Genomic DNA, 15,464 nt, shown 5'->3' with positions numbered 1-15,464 from the left:
TGGAGCACTGCAATCCATGGCTATAAAATGTTCAGAAGGGGCTGGCAAGGAAGGAGGGGTGAGGGGTTTGCTCTCTGTGTAAAAAATTCGATTGACTGCACAGAGCTGCCTTTGAAAAACAGTGATGAACGAGTTGAGAGTTCATGGGTGAGAACTGGAGGGCAAGCCAACAAAGGAAACCTTGTAGTGGGTGTTTACTACAGGCTGCTGATCAAGGGGATCAAACGTTCATATTTGCAGGCTCTGATCCTGCTGGGAGACTTCAATCACCCTGACATCTGCTGGAAAAGGAGCACAGCAATCTGTAAGAAATCCACGAGTGTCTTGGAGTGCCACGAGGATAATTTCTTAATCCAGGTGATAGACAGTCCAACCAGAGAGGAAGCGTTACTGGTCCTGTTGTTTACCAGCATAGATGAACTAAATTTTTTTTTTAGTTATTTTTTTAAAATTTATTTATTTTTATTTATGTTTTTAAATGTCAGAGATTTCAATATTAGCAGCACCCCGGGCTGCAGTGATCACATCCTGGTGGGTTTCACAAGCCTGAGATATATGGGCCAGGTGAATAGTAGGATCAGGACACTGAATTTTGGAAGAGCAAACTTTCTGTCATTTAAGGAATTAGTGGGTGGGACCCCCTGGACAACAGTCCTCAGGGATAAAGGAGCTATCCAGAGCTGGCTGCTCTTTAATGACATATTTTTTAAAGCACAAGAGCTCTCAATTCTTCTTTTGGAGCAGCTGTCAGAACTGTACAAATTAAAAGCCCAGGGAGTCTGGTGTGACAGTAGTTTCAGATTAAATCACTACATTGTTGCAATACTATTATTGAACTGGGAAGGTTGAATACTCCTTTGGCTGTATTTTCCGCAAAACATGAAACTAAAAATATGTTTATCTTTTGCAAAGTTCGGGAAAAAGACCCTTACTAAGTATATGTAAATATATAAAGTTGTTGGTGATTGCAGTCCATTGGTGTTTGGATAAGGCCATGTATTGTGTTTTAAGTGATGTTTGAACATTATACTGATACTTGATGCTGCCATATGCATCAGTGTACATCTTAATACCTGTGACTAAATCATAAAGGAAAATATAACAGTACAGAAGTCAACAATAAGTTACAAGACTGCTTTTATTAAGGCATGAAAATTCTTCTGAACAGGTTCAGTCACAACAGCAGTTTCTGCTGAGCATCCAAAGCATGGGGGACAAGCTATTGGTTTGCATTTTCTCTAAAGATTACTGCTCAGCCCTTGTAAATGGCATAGCTCCACCAAAATCAATAGGCAGATCTCTAGTCCTGTCACCTCCAAGGAGCTCAGGATTGTAAGTACTAAAAACTAGAAAAATATTTGTAACAAAATAGCTTATTCTTTCACTGTGTGCAGAAGGCAAACACATTACACATTTGAGAGAAAACTGAGCAAAAGTTGAGAGACTCCTACATAACAAAAGCTAAGGGTTATTTTGAGAAGTTGTGGACTCCCCATCCCTGGAGATTTTCAAGGCCAGGCTGGACAGGGCTCTGAGCAGCCTGGTCTAGTGGAAGCTGTCCCTGGTCATGGCAGGGACTTGGAGCTAAATGGTCTTTAAGGTCCCTTCCAACCCAAACCATTCTATGCTTCTATGTTCATCAGACTCTAAGAGTGCAAAGATAATTTAGTTTCAGTAATGACAACTAAATTATTTATATATATATATAAAGATCTGGCATGGTAGCAAGGACAAGTTAAGTCAAAGTGTTTTACTCCTTACACAATCACCTGAATCTAAAGCCCAATGCAAATGACTAACTCTGAAATGTATTTATGTATTTAAAAGGTGTACATCAAACCTCTAAGATCCATTAGTATCACCTTTTGCAAAATGTGGAAGTCTTTTACCCCATTAATCTTATTACCTAACAGAAATTGGACTAGGGGGATAGAAAAGCAACTTTCCTATTCTGTTCTGTACCAAATAATCAGCACCTAAGTGCTGTGGCTACTAAAAGTGTTCATGCCTTCGAATTAAGGACCAATTTCCACTAAGAATTATTTATAATGCTGTCCATTGGTATTGAGGAGGAATTAGTTTGTTCACTATAAACAGGTACAGCAGACTGTCACTGTGTGGGAGGAGCACATGCAGCAAACAGAATAAAGGGGAGGTGGGACAAGTTACAACACCATTTCCCTCTCCATCTTCCAACACACTCCCTGAAGTGGAGTTTTGGGGCAGCAGAGAAGAGTACTCCAGGAAAGAATCCTGCAGGAGATGCTTACTGCGTGGAAGTGGCTTTTGTTCCAGTTTATCCAGCTGAACAAACTGTTGTTGTACCCAACAGAGTGTGTAAACTGAGCCTTTGCTGCAGCAATAATGGTCTTGCAGCCAGGCAAAACTCAGCTCAAACATATAAACTATTCAGTTGCAATCGGAATGCTCTCACTTGTGGCTTGACTGCACAATCATCATGGTCTAATTGACAGAATATACAGGTACCAATTGATTTATCTGGGCTGCCAGCAGGAAAAATCGTTTCTTTTTTCTCTTCTCTTTTTCCACTGAGTCCTTGTTGATTACAGAATTTACCATCAAATCCCAAAATCAGAGTGCTGAAGAGCACTCTGAGCAGGTTAAGCCCCGGATTCACGGTGCCTTTTCCTTACTTGGTGGCAAATCCAATGCTTGTTCTCCAGGTTCTCAGTATACTTAAGAGGTTGCACAATTAGGTCTTCAACGCTGTTGCAGCTCCAAGTTTCCACCTCACCTTAAGTAAACAGTGAATTACAAAGTGAAAAAGAGATTTCTCTGCAGGTTTGATGATTCACTTCCTGGAATATTTATAAAAACATGGAGCTTGTCAATAGTAAGGGCACAAGTGATGCTGAGATGGGCACATAGTGACGTGGCACAGCGGGAGAGCTAAATCTTGGAATTTTAATAATGAGGTCTTTGGTTTTTCCCTTCTATTTTATCCATGGAAAAAACTGCCAAAATTCACTTGAAGCTGGAGCTGTAGTCATTAATAGTTCTTAGGACACCAGGGAAGAGCCAGATTGCTAAGAAAAAAAGAGGGAAAAAACCCCAGAGGATATAGAAGCCCTTTATGTAGGATATGAATTTGGAAGGGTCAGTGTTGCGACCCATCCAGTCCACTACTGAGAAGAGCAATGAAAGCCAAATGTTGAGTGAAGACAAGCTTCAGTTCTCCACATGATGAAACATGATCCCACTAGGAAAAAGAATTAAAACAAATTAATCATGATTGAGAAATCAAAGAAAGTAACTTTCAAAGAAAGTTAGTATATAGGAAAGAAGAGCTGAGTAGCTCCAGCTTCTAAAAGGAGCCATTAGCTGAGACTCCAACATGGTGTGTAAGCATTATGAGCCTGAAAATATGCTTTATGCTGCACTCTGTTTGCACAACTCCAGAATTCCCATTACTATCAGGTATTGTAAATACCCATGACCACTCAGGAGAGCAGGGTGATGAATATAAGACAAACCATTCTTCTCTCTGTGGAGAGATTCAGAGGCTTCATATGCTGGTTTTATTTTAATGAACCTCAATATGCCCTTTGTGGCTCTCTGGTGGGACTTGTGTCACTGACGGAACAGTACAGCTGCTGGAGTTGGGAGTCCAAGGAGTCCTGGGTATCATCCCTTTGGAATCCCAACAGGTAGCCCTGCCCAGCCTTTGGGAAGCCATCAGAGCATCACCCTCACCTGCAGCTGTCTCCTGGGAGCTGCCCACAGATGGGTGTCACACAGACTGTGATCAACCTGACTGTAAAACTGGGAGACAATGAGCTACTGGTGACTACTATTCAAGATTCACAAGCTGATAGCTGGGGTACAGTGTTCCCTGCCCTTTCTCTGTGATTTATATCAAGCATTATTGCACTGGGGTGAATCGAACTAAATTATCTGCAAATACTATCATGATGAGTCCAGTAAAATCAGTGTAGTCACGGCAGCTGCACTGTCATGCAGGAGCCCTCCCCCCAGGAAAGGGTTGCTGACTAACTCTGGTAACAATGTCAAACAAGCCTGTTTCCAGGAACACAATCTGATCCATGGTAAACATCCCTGAGTTGTGAAGTAGTAGTAATCATGGGCTGCCAGCAACAAAAACTGTTTCTTTTTTCTCTTCCCTTTTTCCACTGAGTGAGGTGTTCTTTTTCAGCCTGCCAGCTTTCTCACCTCTCTCTCCTCCTCTTAAAGAGGCAAGCAAGCCAAATAGTGGTGAGCTGCTAGAACACACTAATTTTTACAGAAAAAGTGCTGAACCCTGTGATATTCTGAGAAAGTGTTAAATTCCCAAGTTGCAGAGACAGAATGTGTGACAGTGGTTAAGTCTCCTCAGAGCTATCTTTTCAGACTCTGTGCAGGCACTTGTGTGCACTATTCATACATCATCAGCATTTCCAGCTCTTTATGTTTAACATCCCACTATTTTCTTGAAAAATATTTCTTAAAAACAAACAAAAAAACACCCACCAAAAATCCCCAAGCTATTGCAGAAAGGGAAAACTTCTGAAGCAAGTTTATAAAAAGAGTGCTAAAGTTTGTCTCCTTTATTATGCCAATCCATGGTCCAAACCCAAAAGTGATGTGTTTCTTTTAGGGAAATGGTTATTGGTGTTCTTTTCAAGTGGTGTGTCATTTACTCTGCCTGAGATGGAAGCCATGAAGGAAGCTGAAGAACACAATGCTGTCTTCCTGCTCTGTAGTCATGCAGGATTTGAAAACAGGCAAGAACAGTTTTTTTCTTCCTTCTGTGGCCTTCACCCACAGACAAAAGGAGAGCAGGTTCAAATACTCTCAAATAGAGGATGGTCATCTACAAGTATTTCACCATTTCAGGAAGGAGACAAAGAGCTAAAAAAAAGTAACTGGTCATAATTCAGTACTTACACAAGGTAACCCAAGGATCTCTAATCGTAGAACACTTGGTAGCTGAAGCTGTCAGACTTGAATCTGAAGTTGTATCTTCCCATCTTTCGCTGGTACTGGAAAATGAGAAGGCTCACAACTCCCAGCACAAATCCAACCACAGTGAGGGCAATGAGGATGATGTATCCAACTCCCATCCCAGCCTCCTTTTCCCTCTTCAAATCAGATGCTAAAAAAAAAAAAAAAAAGAAAAACCAAGAGGTGCGAGAAAAAAAGCTTTGAAATCCTTAAATATTTTACTGGGGTAAAAAACAAGCCTTTCCTACAAATTATCCAACAGAATCTGCCAGCACAGAACTGTGATGCAGTAGTGTATCAGCCTTTTGAGGAGGGTGATTCTCATGGAAAGGTCATGAGGATGGTCCATGTTCTCCCTTTTGCACACAAGTGTAGAGTCCCTGCAGATATAAGTGTGATTTTCAGTAAAATAAGAATTAAAGAATCAACACTGGAGACTTTTTGAAAGAAGAACCTTAAAGGCGAAGCATTCTCCCATCTCAATCCTGCCTCTGTTCATCTGTGATTATTAAAACCCACTTGACTTGTTTTTATCACATACGTAACTCTTCTTTAATCACAAAGTATTTAGGAAAGGATTCTCCATGTGTACTGTGTCAAGGCTTGTGTTGCCAACTGTCTCCCAAGGCACCACCAACCATCAACAGAATGTGTTCTCCTGGTTTACATTTAGACACTTCCATATATTTGTCCAAATCTGCCAAAAGATACCCCTCTCCCTCTGACATTGCGCCTCTCTTCATATTTGTACATGTACTTACAATTCATTCTTGTAAAGGCTTGATGCACCTACAAAAACATCTATTTGTGTGCTTACATTTTCAGGACAGCACTTACTTAGCCAAGCACTTATGTGGTACCTGAGGTACACAGAAGGCAAATACTACTGCATTCATTCCTGCAATTACAGACAAGGGTTTTGGCCAAAGGGCACTGTTGGCAGCCACAGAGGTGTGTAATAGCTGTGTCCATGCTACATAACATCCAGGGCATCATTCCTACAGGTCAAAGCAGTGCTGTATAACATATTCAGTCTTATTTCTGAATTTCAGTATGAAACACAGGAATAAAGAAGAACACGCTCAGTGGAAGTGGAAGCCTGTATCCAGATACAGACAGAGCAGGCCTTCCTAAGGACATGTAGCAGTGGCCTTTGCTATGGAATGTGGCCAAGTGTAGGCAGAGCAGTGAGAGCTTTTTTTGTGTCTCACTGTACAGGTTACACTTGTTATTACCTGACATCATAATTCATGTTGTCTCCTTCAACACAGAGATGCAGATCACTGTCTAGGTCTATCCTCACAATTAAAATGAGTTGTGAGTGTCCAAACTGGAAATAGGAGAAACCTCTGGTGGTGCCACCTTTGCCTAGGAATCAGTGCAGTACAACCCAAATAAAACTCCCCTCGCCAGAGGTCACTTGGGGAAATGGCCATTTTTCAGTATTGGAAAACCATTGGAGTTTCCTGTGAAAAGGATTGTGGGAGTTGCTTAAGAGCTGAAGAACAAAACAAGCTGCATTAATAGCTAAGTTTTTTTAAAAAATAACTAGTTCAGAAATGAACACTGAAGGCCTATTCGAAAAGACAAACATTTGCATGTAATGGAAGAAAAATACAATATGCTGAGTCAGAGTCCAGTTCTAGGTCCAAAAGAACGTTGTGAACTCTCTATTCGCAGCAGCCACATGTTAAAACTCTGGTGCTGGCGACGCCAGATACTCTCAGAGAGTGTTTTAAATTAATAAGTTATGAATGCAAGTGGCTGGAGGAGGCCTGATGACAGAAAACATTACAGATCACAGGTGCCCTTGAAAACACCACTCAGAATGCAGAAGAGGCAAGTGCATAACAAGTCAGACCTTGCTTGTACATAATGCTGGTGTTTGCTCTCTATTAACCTGTACTGCACCTCTCCTCCAACGTGCTGTGCATCAGCTGTGCTCTCTGCCACTTCCCCTCATGGTGGTAAAGAAGCCAATGCCAGAGAGTCAAAGGAAACACAACAACAAAATCTCTTGCATCCTCAGACATTGGCCTTCAGAGCTCAATACAATTGCAGACCAACAGCAGGGTAAGCACTTGGAAAACTGATTGCAATCTGAAAGATGGAAGCTGCTTTCACGCTTCACAATTGAAATTGCTGTTTGATTTTGTGGTTGCTGCACTTGCTGCCCTGTGCAAACAGCTGCACAAAGCACTTTATCTTCCTTTCTACATTGCCTTGACAACCTGACAGTCACTTCACCCAGGAGGGCACAGGGTCCTCCACGTTGCCACGTGGCTTCAGCAAGAACCCATGATCCTCAGGAATATATGCAGAGGGGCATGAAAACCTTGCATCACAGGTCTTCAGCTTCCTTTGCCAGTAAAAGATGATCTTGAAATGACTGTTATGTGGTGTCCCTTTTTTTGCAAGCATCTGTTCAGAACTCACCAGCTGCTTTACACAGGGGTCCCCAGGATGTTCTCTGTGTAGCAATGATTTCTCCAGCCTTCAGGAACCGAACCATGGGGTGGCATTTCTGCAACAATCAATTCAAACTCCAACAAGTAATGTGGCTTACTTAATCAAAAACACAAAGCCTTCTGATGAGCATGTGAAAGCCCAGTGCTACTCTCACTCATTGGGGTTTTTGTTTCTTAATGTTGTGCTTTGTTCAACTGAAATTAGCACCAAAAGGAAGTTCAAAGGAAATGGCATCAGTATGAAATCTGTAATTAGTCACACTGGAAAACACTGCTGTGAACAGACATTTCACACAGACAATCCCTTTCTTTTTGTTAACTTTCTGGTTTTTTTAAAGAAGTTTTATGGGAGAATAAATTTCTCACTATTTCTATATGCCAGGGTTTTGCAAACATTTTTGTTGGGGTGTTTCTACTGCCCATGGTGGGCACGGCAGATGCCAAAACTAGCACCACCAAAAGCAGCAGCAACTTTCAGTCCCTGCCAAGCCACGTGTCATTTTGGAGCTACACACAACTTCAGTGACATGTGAATTAATAATCTGAGAACTACTAGTTTGAAAGCCCTGCCCTGTGAAATGCTGGGGATCAGCTGCTTCAGCTCTGTGTGAGCAGCACTTTCAGAACACGCAGTACACTCATCCTCTGCACACTGCCTCGACAGCACTATTCACTTTGTTTGCCACCTTTTTGGTATAAGTTGCAGCCTAAAGGTCTCTGATGGGAACTGCAGCCTAATGGAATTATTAAAAAAATACTGTGGCTCTCCTGGAAGTGCACATAAAATAGAGATACTGCAGCATCATGCTATAATCAGCAAAAGAAAGCAGGGAATTGCAAGGGTGTCCTACCAGTTTATATACAGAAGAATATGTTACCACTGGTTACACCGAAAATCCTCTACAATCCAATGCCAGAAACTGTCTTTAGCTGGGTCAGCCCCCAGAAAAATACCCATGTGTCTATGATTTTGGTCTACCCTCAAATAGCTTTCCCATCTGGGAGGATCCATTAGAGAATATGCTCATGCAGCTGCTCCCTGATGGCAATGATTTTCTGTTTCCTCGTGGCCACAGAGCAGCCACGTTCCACCAGACACCACTCCTCATTCAAAGTCATGTTTCTTACTCATTTCTTGCTACATTACTCCCCAGCCTATTTCTTTTTACTCCAAACTCTAGAGCACCTTACTCTCTTCCACTGAGAAAACAAGGGGGAAAAAAAGACTGAGTAAGAAGAGATAATGCAACATGCAACTCTCAATTTTGTGGGTAAAGAGCTGAAGCAAACCTGACCTGAACAAGACAGTACCATCTGAAGTAACAGATCAGAGGATCAGATCCCAGACCCTGGGCCCTTTCCCAGCCATCTTACACTATTTCCAAATATACCCTCTTGTTCCAGTTTTCCTTGATCTTTGCACCTTCTGCAGCTCCCACTCCCTTCTGTGTGAAAGAAAAAGGTCATCCTTAAGTAGAGGTGCCTAATGCTTGTCTTCTCCACATCACAGTTTGGTCTCAATCTAAGATATTGAATTCACTGACTTTTCATGGGGGTAAATTTTGCATAGAAGAAAGAAAAATGTACATATACATATAGATATACATGTGTAGAGAGATATATAGATATATTCCTCCTCAGCTGTGCAGGGCACAGTGAATTCAGGGAGGGCAGCACCTCCTGCAAAGAAAGGCATAGACTGGCAGTTGCTGAACCACTGTTTTTTAACAAGTATATTCATATTGAACTGCAAAAATGGGGGTCATCTTACCACTGTTAGTCTTGTTTCCTGTCCCTACTTTGTTTCTTTATTATTTATTTATTTATTTATTTACTGAATCTGGAGGAAGCTTTATACTCAGAGAAAGGAAACAGGTATCTTCTGGTAGCCATTTTTAATCTTTCAGGAAGAGATTGTTTGCTTTATAATGGGCTGAAACTGTGTTATTTAGAGCTAGAGGAAAGTGGTAAACAATGGAGGAACACCAAACTGCTAATGAAAACATCCTTGATAGAAAAAGAGCCAGGAAGGCTGTCAGAAGAAGAGAATTCCCAACTGTCTGCTATTAAAATAAAAAAAAAGTCATCAGCAAAACGTATTTTTTCTTATTTCTATAGTAGCACCACATTTTTAGATAAAGTTGTGTATCACTTACTTGGAAGTAAATAGAAACAAAGCAATGCTTTGTAGCCCAGACAATTAGAGACTGCAGTTCTTATCAGAACACTGCTTTGTTTATTGCTTTAAAAAGCAATCAGGCTTTAAAAAGCCCTAATAAACTCTATTAGAGTCACAGACCTAGAAACTTAATGCCACTGAGCTTCCTGTCCTGGCACCTAAAGTCTCAGCTGAAGCATCAGATCTCGAGAGGAAAAGAAAAAAAAAAAAAAAGGAAAACATCCTGAACCAATTTACTCTGATTTTTCCTGCTGACACTGCAAGTATGGGTACTCACTTTTTTGTGTCATGTCCATCTGAACTGATACTTTTCTGAACAGTTTAATTTCTAGCCACCCCTATGCAGAGGAGGAAGGTCCAATTCTCAGGTTCCCCAGTTCTGTGCAAGCTCCATGATTTTAACTATGAGCATGAGGAACAGGAAGAAAGGCAGACACTTCCACATGGTTGTAGTCCTTCCCCACTTCTCTCTGCTCCCAGCAGAGAATGAAGGAAACTTCAAGAGCTATTTAAGCCCAGTTTGGAAACATTACTCCTTCCATTCCACTGCAGGACAGCATAAGGCACTGAGAAAAATACATATTTTTGGGAAGAAAAATAGCAAAACACTTACTGTCCTACAGGTTCTTCCTGGTGTCTCCATACAGATACGAATTCTGCAGTGTAAGTAAACCACAGAATTGTTGACAAAGGAAAAAATTTTCATCTTAAACTGGGCTTTGCTTGAGTTCCCATTCTCTATCAGTGTGGTGTATGTATTTGGGATGGGACAGCTGAAAAGGAAGAGAAAAACCAGACAGATAGGGCTAGAGAAGGCAAGTTGTGGCTATAGCACATAAATTGTGTTCTAAGGCCTTTCCTTCCTTCAGGAAGTCACAGCCAGACCCTTCATGAAGCAACTCTGGCAGTGCAGTGATGATAAGGGGATGTTTGCTGCTTATTGCCACAGTAACCAAATAGAAGAAGAGATTTGAGAAGTGGTCGGAGGGTTGGAAAACAAAGGAAAGAGTAGCAGAAAGAAGGATTTAAACTTGGCTTCACCAAACACAGACTGAAAAAACATCACATTAAAAGGAATAGATTTTGTTACTGAGCAAAAGGATTATTCTGTATTTTAAGGTGGCAGGTGAGCCCAAGGGGTATGACATTGGGGTGACATTAGTGATCCAGACAGGAACAAAACTCCTGTTTTACCAGAGGCTGCATTAATCCCTCACATGTGAGGGATTAGCTAACCTATTTCTTCATTGAAGAGAGGCATGTAAGCTCTTGGTAAAGCTGAAACCACAAGAGAAAGCTCTGAACCACAGAGAAATAGATAAAGCACACATTTTTTCCAATGCTCTTTCACTGCTGACTGCCAAAATCACCTTCAGGTCAAAAGTACAACGCCTTGACAAAACTGCAGGGAAGACAAGGAAGCTCAAACAACTATGACATGGCCCTTTGAAAACCCTTTTCACACCTACTATTGTTGTTCAAAGGTGTGACCAGTCCAAATGGAAAGGGAACAGGTACATGAATGACAAGAACACACATAAAAGGCATTTAAAATGTAACACATTAGCAGTCAGTGCCACTGGAAGATCCAAGGCATGACAGATGCTATTTGTAAGTGGTATTGCTGTACCTGTTGCTGATAAAAACAAATGAGAGGGGATCCACTGAATTATTAGTTGGAGTTGCCCAGCAGTCAGTGAGGACCACCTTGAGCTTGCTGTCCCCTCTCTGGATCCCCACTTCGATCAGCACATCATCACTGGCAGAGACACTGAAGTTCTTTGGTATTGGGGAGTTCCCAATAAACAGCTGCATTTGTGTTCTGAAGTGTCCAGATCCATGTAAGTCCTCAAAGATGGTGTAAAGTCTGAAAAATCAATTAGCCTCCTTTAAAGACCACAAATTTTACTGTATGCTTCTGTAAGTCATAAATCAGTGGCTGTTTCTCCACCTCTTGAGCACATAAATAGTGAAGAGTTATCTGCAGTTCAGAGTGTCAGGACACTGTTCAAAAGGAAAGGAGGAAAATGCATCCAGTTGGGAAGGCAGAGAACATGGAAACACAAGTGGGAAAATCCAAAGGGTGGAATGTCTCTGCAATACAAGCAGGGCAGAGAAAGAGATTTGAGTGCAGCAGAAGGGGAACAAGACCACAAGTTCTCTGAAAGTTTAAAATAAGAACAGTAAAAGCTTAGTGCAGAGGAGAAGAGCCAAAAGAAATTATAAAGAACAAATCTGAACTCAGTAATCAAAATCTGAATCCCAGAAAGTGATGGGCATGAGAAAATTATAGAGCTCAGAGAGAAGGGGCCTGACAAAGACTTTGCAGGGGAACAGAAAGGAAAATATGATGTCTGGATAGGGTTAGGAAGCAGAAGGTGGATTTGGTGCCAGTAGGTTAAGCATGGTCCTAGAGGAGGTGAATTTGTGTGAAGGGAGGACATTCCCCAACAGAGTAAAGCTTGTGCTGCCACAGTTTCTGTGAGAATGAGCTTGATTTTCTGTGAAGTGTGGATTTGATTACATCTAACTTGAAGATAGTGCCTTCCATAAAAACCCCTGTGATTTGCGTTATGTGTCTTCTCTTTTTCCAAGTTGACCGAATCAGGATTTGTGGGGGTTAATAACTGCCACTCTCAGAACCTACAGAGGAGTCTGCAGACCCACATCAGGTAAAAAGATACATTATTGATATGTTCCAAAAGCAGGAAAATGCTGTTATTGCTACATGGGATTGCCCAGAAAGGCAAAGAGAAGTGAGGAACTCTGAATTCCTGAACCTGCACCAGTGGCACCCAAAGGTTTATTTCCCTCTCAAGCTTGTTGGCTCCTGGATCTAATGGCACAATAGGTTGAGTGGGAGAGAAGCACATAGCAGGAATCTCCTGAGCACAGGACTCCCAGGATGGCAGACTATTCAGCATTACAAGCACCTTCACTGGATACAGCTACAGCCCCTGGGGATCTTCCCAGTGCAGCAGCACTCAGCCACACAGCAGCATTTCAAAGCAGAAAGAGTTGTTACTTACCCTTCTGCAGTGTACCCAGAGGAAGCCAAGACATCATTTTGAAACACACAGCTAATGGGACTGGCAACTTTTAAGTGGTGGATTATTCCCTGAGCAGGAATGTCGTTCCGAAGGATGGTTTTCACTACAGTATTAGTCACGTTCTGCAACGCAGAAGGAAAAAAGCACAGCTTGTGAACATCAGTGTTTATAGGGATACAGCAGAGCTACAGGCTTACCAGTGTCAAATGCTCAGGTATTCTCCATTCTCTTGGCTACAAAAATCACATTAAACCTCTAATATCTTTGTTACTGTACAGTGAGACAATGAAAAATCCTCGATTCTTCCTCACTTTCCTTCATATCATGTCATAGAATCATAAAATCACAGAATTACTTGGGTTGGAAGGGACCTTAAAGATCATCCCATTCCAACCCCCTGCCATGGGCAGGGACACCTCCACTAGACCAGGTTGCTCAGAACCCGATCCAACTTGGCCTTAAGCACTTCCAGGGATGGGACAATGATCCTTCCTTAGCAATGATCATTGCTCCAGAATGGAATTTCCGTACTTTGGTCTGGTCTGACCATAACCTTTGGTTTGGGATCCAAGGAGATAACCATCACTCTCTGTCCCTGCTACTGGTACCAACTGAAGTATTTGTCAAAATGAGATGATGAAATTGCTTCTAAGAAAAGAGGAGCTTCTAACAGCTGCAAAGGGAACCCAGAGAGGCGTGGGAAGTGACTCTCAGTTTGGAGAGACTCTTGGAGAGCATTCGAAGGAGGACAAGGAACATGGTGAAGGGCCTTGAGGGGGAGCGGTGTGAGGAGTGGCTGAGGTCACTTGGTGTGTTCAGCTGCAGAAGAAGAGACTGAGGGGAGACCTCACTGCAGTTACAACTTCCTTGAGAGGGGTAGAGGAGGGGCAGGCACTGAGCTCTGCTCTGTGGAGACCAGGGACAGAACCGAAGGGAATGGCCTGGAGTTGTGTCAGAGGAGGTTTAAGTTGGATATCAGGAAAAGATTCTTCACCCAGGGGATGGTTGGGCACTGAACAGGCTCCCCAGGGCAGTGGTCACAGCACCAAGGCTGACAGAGCTCAAGAAGCATTTGGATGTTCTCAGGTACATGGTGTGACCCTTGGGGATGGCCCTGTGCAGGGCCAGGGGTTGAACTCGATGATCCTTGTGGTCCCTTCCAACTCAACACATTCTGTGATTCTGTGAGTTTTGCTGCCTGACCTCAAAGATTCCCCTTCTGTTTTGTGCTTGGCCCTCATCCCAAACAGAGAGGTAACTTTCCATCACAGGAAGGAGGTTTCTATCTCCAAAGGAGTTTCAACAACTGATAGACTGTACACCTAACTAAGGGTCTGCCATTGCCTCACTCCTCAACACCCCCAGAGATAGAAGTGCTCCAGAGTTTCTTTGCACTCCCTGGCTCAGAGGACTTACAGTCTCCACCTCGGTGCCGCAGTCTCTCCATCCTGCCTGCAGCACAACGTGGGTGCCATTGCTCCTGCTCACATTGCAGTGAGGCTCCCCAAGGTACAGGGAGGCTTCTGGGATGGACTCCTGCTGCAAAAACCTCTTCTGGATGGCCAGGACGATCTTCTCAATTTCACAGAACACACTCACTGCGTCTTTAATGGAAGCCTCCTGGGCAGGTTTGGCAAGGGGGGCTGGAGATGCTTGAGGAGAAACATCAGGAGTTGACACGGGATCCTTGGTGAGAGGAGGTAGCACCGTGCTGGAGAATGTGGTGTCCTCCAGAGCTTTGTGCTCATCAGCAGAGAAGTCCAGTGAAGCAGGGAAAGAAGTTTGCAAAGATGTCACAGATAAAACTGTGTTGTGCACAGGTTTCTTATCTGTCACTGTTGCCTTCTGGCTGATAGGAAGTGCTGAAGAGTGCCAAAAAAATAAAGGTACTGTTGTAATTTACAGGTTCAGATTGATTTCATAAGTCAAAAGCAAAGTCCAAGGAGGAAACTCACAGTTACTGGCAGGAAACTAACCTCTTTTGTTTTTTTAACTTGCTCCACTTGCTGCCAAAGCTGTGGCTTTTTTTAAGAGCCCCAGAGAGACACACAGTGCCTGTCAGTAAAGCTCAAGTGCTTTATTTCCTGACAGCTGCAACAGTTAGTGTGTAAAACATGTATATACAGCTTTTGGAAGATCAGTGCTTGCGAGAGATCCCCACCTGCAAGTGGCTCAACAAGTATTCGTATGTTTTTGCTTAGTACTGCAGGAGACTCCACAGTTCTGGGTGAGGTTATAAACAGGAGTAGAGCTTGTTAAAAAAAAACTGGGCCCATTTGTGACCAGTTGCTACCCAAAAAAAATTGACCCTGAGCACCTGGAAAACCCATTTTGGGGGGGAAGGGTGAGACAAACCTCATGTAGCAGACCCACATTGCCCATTTGTGTCCTGAGAGAGAGTGGGAAGGTGAATAAATGTGTTGGTAGCAATCTCTAATTGTTTCAGGAAGAAAGCAAGTGGAGAAAAGGAAGGAAAAAAACCTGTGATCTCACAGGTTGAGATCAGTGTGCCTGTTGAATACCAAACATCCAGCACAGGCTCTGGGGTTACCCTGTGGCTCTTTGCTGGTAGAAGCATCCTAATTATTCATCCACCACTGACTTAGAGACCATGAAGATAATAAACTCCATTTGCACTGAAACACAGAGTGTTTCAGTGTGTCTCATTGCACAGTGTGTCAATGTGTCTCATTGCACAAAATTTCTCTTAAATAATTTTAGTGTCTTGAACATACAAATAGCATCTATTTACAAAGCAACATGTAAAATCTGTACACAAAACCAAACACACACACAAACACACCC

At 42.6% G+C, this 15,464-nt stretch overlaps 1 protein-coding gene across 1 annotated transcript in view; it reads right to left on the bottom strand.

Annotated features, from left to right (window-relative positions):
- Positions 1 to 1,527: 1,527 nt before the first annotated feature.
- Positions 1,528 to 15,464, bottom strand: part of UMODL1 (uromodulin like 1) — a 73,287-nt gene continuing 59,350 nt past the window's right edge. The window contains exons 16-22 of the mRNA XM_027638837.1: positions 14,076 to 14,521; positions 12,639 to 12,781; positions 11,240 to 11,476; positions 10,223 to 10,382; positions 7,399 to 7,486; positions 4,906 to 5,113; positions 1,528 to 3,220 (exon numbers count right to left, since the gene is read on the bottom strand). Of these exons, the coding sequence (XP_027494638.1) occupies positions 4,926 to 5,113; positions 7,399 to 7,486; positions 10,223 to 10,382; positions 11,240 to 11,476; positions 12,639 to 12,781; positions 14,076 to 14,521 (1,262 nt within the window). The 3' untranslated portion in view covers positions 1,528 to 3,220; positions 4,906 to 4,925. The remainder of the gene's footprint in view (positions 3,221 to 4,905; positions 5,114 to 7,398; positions 7,487 to 10,222; positions 10,383 to 11,239; positions 11,477 to 12,638; positions 12,782 to 14,075; positions 14,522 to 15,464) is intronic.

This window comes from Corapipo altera, unplaced genomic scaffold (assembly GCF_003945725.1).
Source record: "Corapipo altera isolate COAL_440 unplaced genomic scaffold, ASM394572v1 0, whole genome shotgun sequence".
Classification (NCBI taxonomy): domain Eukaryota; kingdom Metazoa; phylum Chordata; class Aves; order Passeriformes; family Pipridae; genus Corapipo; species Corapipo altera.
Note: the sequence above shows the minus strand (reverse complement) of the source record. Positions and strands in the feature narration are given on the sequence as shown.